The sequence below is a fragment of the Ochotona curzoniae genome, unplaced genomic scaffold (assembly GCF_017591425.1).
Source record: "Ochotona curzoniae isolate NIBS_2020 unplaced genomic scaffold, NIBS_Ocur_1.0 contig_3488, whole genome shotgun sequence".
In the NCBI taxonomy this organism is placed as follows: Eukaryota; Metazoa; Chordata; class Mammalia; order Lagomorpha; family Ochotonidae; genus Ochotona; species Ochotona curzoniae.
In genome coordinates, this window is record NW_024465879.1 from 1 (window position 1) to 6,950 (window position 6,950).

The following is a 6,950-nucleotide window of genomic DNA, read 5'->3' on the forward strand; positions in this document are numbered from 1 at the left end:
CCCTGGCGATTTTGCCAGTTGCTGGTTATAGTTCTGAAGTGCTCGAACAGGGGCTGGACCTGCTTCCTCAGGTAGTTCTGTGGAAGAAACGTGAGTGTGCAAGGACTCACACTGAGCTGCTGCGAGGAGCCCACAGGCCTTGCCTGAGCAACATCTCCCCTGAAGCCCAAGTTCTGGCCAGGCAGAGACTGGGTGGCTCACAGGGCTTGGAGAGGCAGCCCAGGCACACAGCCGGAGAGAGACCGATCTTCCACTCCAGCTGTCCTTTGCACCAGGCTTTTTGTGCCTCCAAAAATATTCACTTGCAGGATCTCAAAGCCACCAACTTGGCGTGCCTTCTGCCTCCACCTCTGCAACCTCTGCAACCTCTGACTTTCTCACCCCTCCACCAAGCCCGATCCCGGGCAACCGACCTTCTCCTGAGTGATCACAGGCACCGGTACTCACAGGACCATGAACCCGGGCATGCTGCTCCATACCTTCATGGGGCCGTAGACCTCGGAGCGGTCGAACATGAGCTTGAAGTAGTTGAGGCTGCTGAGAGCGGCCTCCCAGGGCATGTACTCCGTCTCTCGAATCAGGAAGAGGGTGTTATTCAGGGCCAGGGTCACAGGGATTCTCTTGGCACTGGGAAAATACCAGAGAGGCTCAAGTATGCAGTGCCCCAATGCCCACGTCCTCAAGGACACACTTCAACCCTTGGTCCCTAGGCTTTCGGGGGCCTGAGATCACAGAACCCAACACAGCAAGCAACACTGGCCATGAAGTGGCAGTGGCCAGTCACAGGCTCCTTCTCATGTTATCCATTTCACAGATTAGGAAACTGAGGCTCTGAGGTGGATCAAACATCCCAAAGCCACTCATCTGGTAAGAAATGAAGCCCAGGGTTCAAACCTAAAAAAAGGCCCTCCTGTCCACTCTGCCTACTTCTTCCGGTTTGCTTGGCCTTCAGGCCTGCATTTCTCCACTTCCTTAGTCCTTGAGACACATTTGGCCTAGAAATGTCCCTACCTACATGTGACTCTGCTCATGACAAGGAGCTTAGCATGTGTCCCTGAACACAGGAGGTGCTCACCAAGTGCTTACCCAGGCCTCTCCCTCCGCCCCCATCCTGCCCATCCCAGGTTGTTTAAGCACCCAGCACAGGGGCCTCAGGACAATCTTTGTGCCTTTGGGTGAGTCAGGTTTGCTGCCTGGCAATGGCCTCAGGCAGGTGCTCAGATAGTCATCTGTGAAATGGAGAGTGGGGGCTGGGGAGGAGCTCAGCTTGCGCAGGGCACCTGATGCCGGGTTGGGGAGCTCACCTGGCCATGTTGAAGCCATCATGGATGATCTGTGCCCGGTTAATGACAGGGATGACCTGTGCGAAGAGGGGAAAGCAGAGCGTGTGACCTCGGGCCAGCCTCGGGCAGGAGCAGCCTTGTGGTCTAGCGTCGTGTCCTGGGGCAGGGGCCACCCACCGATGGGTCATTTTGCAGCTGAGCCTGAAGCCTCCTCCAGTTGCCTTCGTCGTAGTTCACCTGGTAATACCCCGTCACATTGATGTTCGCAAGCACCCACTGATCACCTTGTGTGCTGAACAGCGGGTTCTGGGCTGTGGGAGGGACCAGCGTTGGAATAAGGGGTTATTCAGAAAGCCGCAGCCTCCTCTCCGGGCTGCATTAGCCTGGCTCACCTCCCCCAGGAAGCCTTCCCTGACTTCTCCATGAGATGGAATCTCTTTGGCTCCCAGCTCCTGCCCTGCTAGCCCAGTCACACATGCTCAGGGCAGCACCCAGCCCGGCCCTGTGATGCCATCCACCACTTGTCTCCCTCCCCCTCCTGCCAGCCAACTGGCCTTGACCTTCACTTCCTCAGTGCCTGGGACAGTATTCTAGGCAGGGTTTAAGCATTTTCTGCAGATTCTCCCCCTCCTTCCCCAGTGGAGTAGCTACTGTTCTCAGCTTCATTCCACATAGAGAGGGATAGCAGTTTGCTCAGGGTCACACAGCTGGGCAGCCACAAAGCAGGTTTGGACCAAAGAGGCTGGCTCCATCAGGGGGCCCTCATTGCAAGCACAAGCTGGGGGTTGTGCGTGGGGGGCTGAGTGTCTCCTAAGGGGTTCGGGGAGCAGGGCTGGGTTACCTTGAGCATTCTGTAGCCAGTATCCCTCCTGCTGCTGGCCATTTTTTATGGACGACACAGGCACGATCCACAGGTAGCTGTAAGCAGAGAGCCGGGCACCAGGCAGTGAGGGACAGCAACTCCTCCCAGGCCCTCCCACCTCTGACACCCAGCTGGACCCCCACCCTCAGGATTCCCCACTCTCCCTAGGGACTGTGAACTCACTTGAACTCGGATGGGCGAGTGACGTTGGACTCAGGGTCCAGGAGGAAGTGCTCCTGGGAGATGGTCCCTGTGGCAGTGTTGATGGTGACCACGGGGAAGCCCATCTGCAGGATCCAGCGGTCCATGATGTCACTCACGTTGGCAGGCAGCTGGATCTCATTCTGATTGTCAACGGCCTATGGCGGAGCAAGAGTGCACAGTTGTCCCAGGGGTCCTATGCTCCAGCCTCCACTTGCCCAGGGCACCCCTGCAGATCTTAGCAAGAGACAGGGGGTCCTAGGACAGAGGCCAGAGACAACAGCTCTGCTGCTCGCTGGCTGGGCCAGAGAACCTAGGGACTACGGAGCCCATTCTACTCCCTGTGGAGTACATATGCTAGGGACCAGGATGCCTGCCCCTTCACATGAGCAACACCTGGGATGCTGAGAAGGGAGAGGAGACAGAGAAGGGAGCCCACGAGGGCAGGGTAAAGGCCAGTCACAGGTGTGGACTCCTGAAGGGCAGCTGCTTTCATAATCACACAAAAGTTCAGCAACAACTGAGCCCCTGTGAAAACAGCAAACACTGAGGCAGGAAAAAAAAATGAAGGCAGGAGAGTGGCAGGTGCAGGCTGGGAGGGAAGGGGCCTGAGGGACACACAGGTATAGATGGTGGGGAGGGAGGCAGCAAAGGAGGTGATGCTGGGTCTAGGCCAAAAGGGACCATGATGGTGCCATCACCTCAGTGGGGTCTGCAGCCAGGCTCTATAGAGCTTGCCACTTGGCTGGAGACTGGCTAGAGGGCACTGGGGCCCAGGAGAAAATGCAGCTGCCCCTCGCTGTTGGGACTGGCCTAAACCCTGACTACTGGGCCCACGGTGGGGGATTGTAGACTCCTACCCTGGGTGAGGCAGGGTGGGGCAGATAGGCGGGTTTACCCCCCCACCAGGGGCTGTCAGGGAGGGGGCCCCCTACCCATAGGCCCAGCTCCCAAAGACAAGCAGCCACCTCCCCTGTTACAGATATGTCCAGGGCGCTGATGTGTGCGAGGAGCCCGGGAGGGGCTGGCTGGGGCACAGGGCAGCCAAGACTGCTGAGTCGGGAGATGACAGACTCCAAAGTTCTGGGTGCAGGAGAAGCAGGGTCCAGGCTCAGGCAGCCCCAGGCCAGTCTCCTCGCCACTACAAGGAAGCATCCATCCATCCCTGCAGCCATGACCCAGACTGAGGCTCTCCATGACCTGCCTGAGCCAGTAACAGTCACCTTCTGTCATCTGTGCCAACCCTAGCACTCAGGACCCCCACTTTTGGGGGTTTGGTGGGTCGGCTGGTACATACCTGCTGCAGGTGCTCCCACAGGTCCAAGTAGACGGTGTTGTTGTAGGAGAAGGTGTGCAGGTAGGACTGTGGGAGGAAAGATGGAGGTAAGTGCCAACCCAGGACCCGAGGAGAACCCTATGCCCTGGGACCAGCCAGGGTCGCCGCACTCACCGCCAGGCCCAACTTGAATAGGTCCTCAGTCAGGAAAGTAGACAGCATCCTGAGCACAGAGGCGCCCTACAAATGTGGGGGCATGCAGATGGTGAGGAGGCCGTGCCCTGCCAACTCTGCTGCCAGGAGTGACAGGGCACACCTCCCACCCTGGGCCCTTCACTGAGGCAGCACCTTGTTGTAGGTGATGGAGTCAAAGAGCTCGCTGATCTGGGCAGGCGTCATGACCTCGTCGGCCGGTGAGGACAGGGGGTGGGAGGAGGCCAGGGCATCCACAGCCATCACATAGTGCAGGTCGTTCAGCACTATGAGGTCCCTCTGCAAAATCCCCCCCAGCTGTCAGATTGGCCCAGCAGGGGCTGAGGGTGGCTCGGGGGTTCCTCCACCTGCCCACCCCCAGATCAACCAAGCTGGCTCACCAGATTCCAGGTGGGTTCAGCGTAGTCAGCACCCAGGTACTCCACATAGGAGGCAAAGCCCTCATTCAGCCACAGATCATTCCACCAGTCCACGGTCACCAGGTTGCCGAACCACTGTCAGAGAAAGACGTCAGCTGGCAAGCCCCAGTGGTGCCAGCATCACCCTTGGCTAAGCGCTTCCCCCTCCAGACCTAAGGGGCTTGGCTGGCATTGCTGGGACCCCTCTGCTGCCCTGCCCTTCACGTGACTCTAATTTCCTCTGCCTAACAACACAGGGTGAGGAAATACCTGGTGGGCCAGCTCATGAGCCACCACGGTGACCACCCGCTCCTTATTGCCGATGGAGGAGGACACGGGGTCATAGAGCAGGGCGTTCTCCCGGTAGGTCACCAGCCCCCAGTTCTCCATGGCGCCAGCATTGAAGTCAGGCAGGGCGATCTGGTCTGCAAGAGAGGAAGTGATGGCTTGTCTTCAGGAGGTGGCCTCCGAGTGAGGTGCCCTCACCTGGCTCCTCTTCAGGGCTCCCCACGCACCAGATTTGGGCAGCGGGTAGGGTGTGCTGTAGTGTTGAGCAAAGAATTCAAGGATGGGGCCAGTCACATTCAGCGCGTACTCGCCGTGGCCTTCATCAGTGGCAGCGGGTCTAGCCCAGATGCGGATCTGCAGGGTGGCAGGGAGGGGTTAAGTGTGTGGGAAAGGGAAAAGGCTGCCAAGAGCCCCATCCATGCTACTGAGAGGCTGGGGGACTTTGAGGGACTTTGGAGTCACAATTAGCTATGCTGTGGCTGGCACTCGAGGGGAAGACTGAGACTCAGGGAGCTTAGAGCTGCAGCCCAAACTTGCTCAGGGCTCGGTTTGGACCCTGACCAGCCAGGAAGCAGCTGGTGTGGGGCGAGAACCCAGGGACAGCCAAGGCCTGGAGAGCCAAGTATGTACCTGAACATTATTGGGTGTATAATTCTCTATGCTTGTGAATTCACTGACAATGTAGGCCAGCAGATATGTAGACATCCTGGGGGTGGTCTCGTATTCCGTGACGTTCCAGCTGGGGTCTCCAGGAAGTGGGGTGCTACCTGGGCACACATGACTGAGTGTTACTGCACTACATCCCTCCTACCGTCCAACCGTCTGTTCCCAGTCCCGGGCAGACCCCCTCACTTTTGGGAGGCATGTTGGAGAGGGCCGTGTGGTTTGCAGGGTGGATGAGTGTGATGTTGAACGTGGCCTTCATTGCTGGCTCATCAAAGCACGGGAAGGATTTCCGGGCGTCCGCAGCCTGCATCTGTGTGGTGGCCACCACCCTGTCCAAACCCACAGGGTTGGAGTAAGTCAGCAGGGGAAGGGGTGCCAGAAAGTGGTCCTGGCTGTATCCTGGTCCTCTCTGCCTTGGCAGGCAGGCAGCCTTGGCACAGCAGGCTAGCTGGCCACAGAGGAGACAGGTGCCCCTTTTGGAGTCAAAGTCCGGGTAGATCCTACCCTTGGACTGGCAGGGGAGTGTGGGCAAGTTTCTGTCCTGCCTGTGCAGGGGACACTTCTATTCTCTTCTCTCCAAGGGCCCTGACTCTGCCTTAGCACCCAAGCACCTCCCCGGTGGGCACAGCCAGCCCTCCACTCACTTTCTGATGTTGCCCTCTGTGTACTCGCTGCGGTAGAAGCCTGCCAAGTCGTCAGCCAGCTCGCCCTGGAACACAGTGTCCATCTCGTACTGGCTGCCCGCCGTCAGCGAGCCCTGCAGGTGCACCACTAGATACTCGGTGAGCTCCACCAGCTCCGTGCGGTCGATGGCAGGTGGCTGGGAGCCCCTGACGCCCCGCAGCACCACATGGTGGCCCTGAAAGGTGGTATAGTTGAGCTTCTTGCTGTGGATGATGATGACATTGGTGGCCTGCTGGCAGGTGAAGCGGACTGTGCTGTTGCCCGTGAAGATGTAGAGGTTCTGGTTGTTGGGGGTGAGGTAGGGCCGCAGGACCACGTTGTAGGAGTCAGGGATGAGCGTCCTGGGCAGGCGGTACTGGTTCCATGGCAGGCTCTGGTCCACGGTGGGAGATGGCGTGGTGGTAGGGCTTGTGGGAGCCACACTAGGGCTGCCAGCCGAGTTCTTGCTCTTCTCCTGGGCGTACACCACGGACAGGGCCACGATGGTGCACAGAGCAGCCACACCCAGGATGATGCCCAAGATGCCCAATGGCTTGGAAATGTAGAAGCCCTTGGCCATGGTGAGGCTGGGAGAGAGCCTGGGCAGCTGGGGCCAGTCAGGGACCAAAGCAGTGTGGAACCAGGCTTATATCCCCCAAGGGGAGGGGCCCCGCTGTCCTTCAATTGGATAAAAATTAACCGGGGCTCAGACAGGCAAAGGTCACTGCACTGGGCAAGGGCTGGTCCAGGTACAGTGCTGGGAGTGCGGCTCAGCTCGGCTTGGTGTGCCTGCTGGGGCAAACCAGTGTCAGGTTATTGGCTGCAGCAGGTGGCATCCCTCTGCCTGCCACCAACCTGGACAGGGTTGTGGGTGAGACATGCGTGGAGCAGGTCCATCTGGGGCAAACTGTCCTGGATGTGCTGGATGGCCACCCTCAGGGTGGATCCCTGGCAGGGTGCCAGGACTCCCAGGCCCTGCCTCTTTCACATTATTGCTGAGCAGGGAGTTTTTCCAGCAGTCTTCCATCTCCCATAACACCCTCCCTTCTTGCCAAAAGTCTTCAGCTAACACCAAAGGAAAGCCACCATGTGTGCAAATG

General features: G+C 58.6%; 1 protein-coding gene across 1 annotated transcript; it reads right to left on the reverse strand.

Moving 5' to 3' along the window:
- Positions 1-7: 7 nt before the first annotated feature.
- On the reverse strand, positions 8-6,430 carry LOC121156631 (aminopeptidase N-like; the record flags this gene model as incomplete). Its single annotated transcript, XM_040980416.1, has 15 exons — positions 5,832-6,430; positions 5,374-5,516; positions 5,152-5,288; positions 4,749-4,875; positions 4,504-4,658; positions 4,216-4,329; positions 3,971-4,114; positions 3,797-3,862; positions 3,644-3,709; positions 2,329-2,504; positions 2,125-2,201; positions 1,461-1,594; positions 1,305-1,360; positions 480-627; positions 8-77 (listed from the first exon to the last, which is right to left on the reverse strand). Coding segments are annotated over exons 1-15 (2,212 nt in total), but the record flags the coding sequence as incomplete, so codon positions are not given.
- Positions 6,431-6,950: the final 520 nt, after the last annotated feature.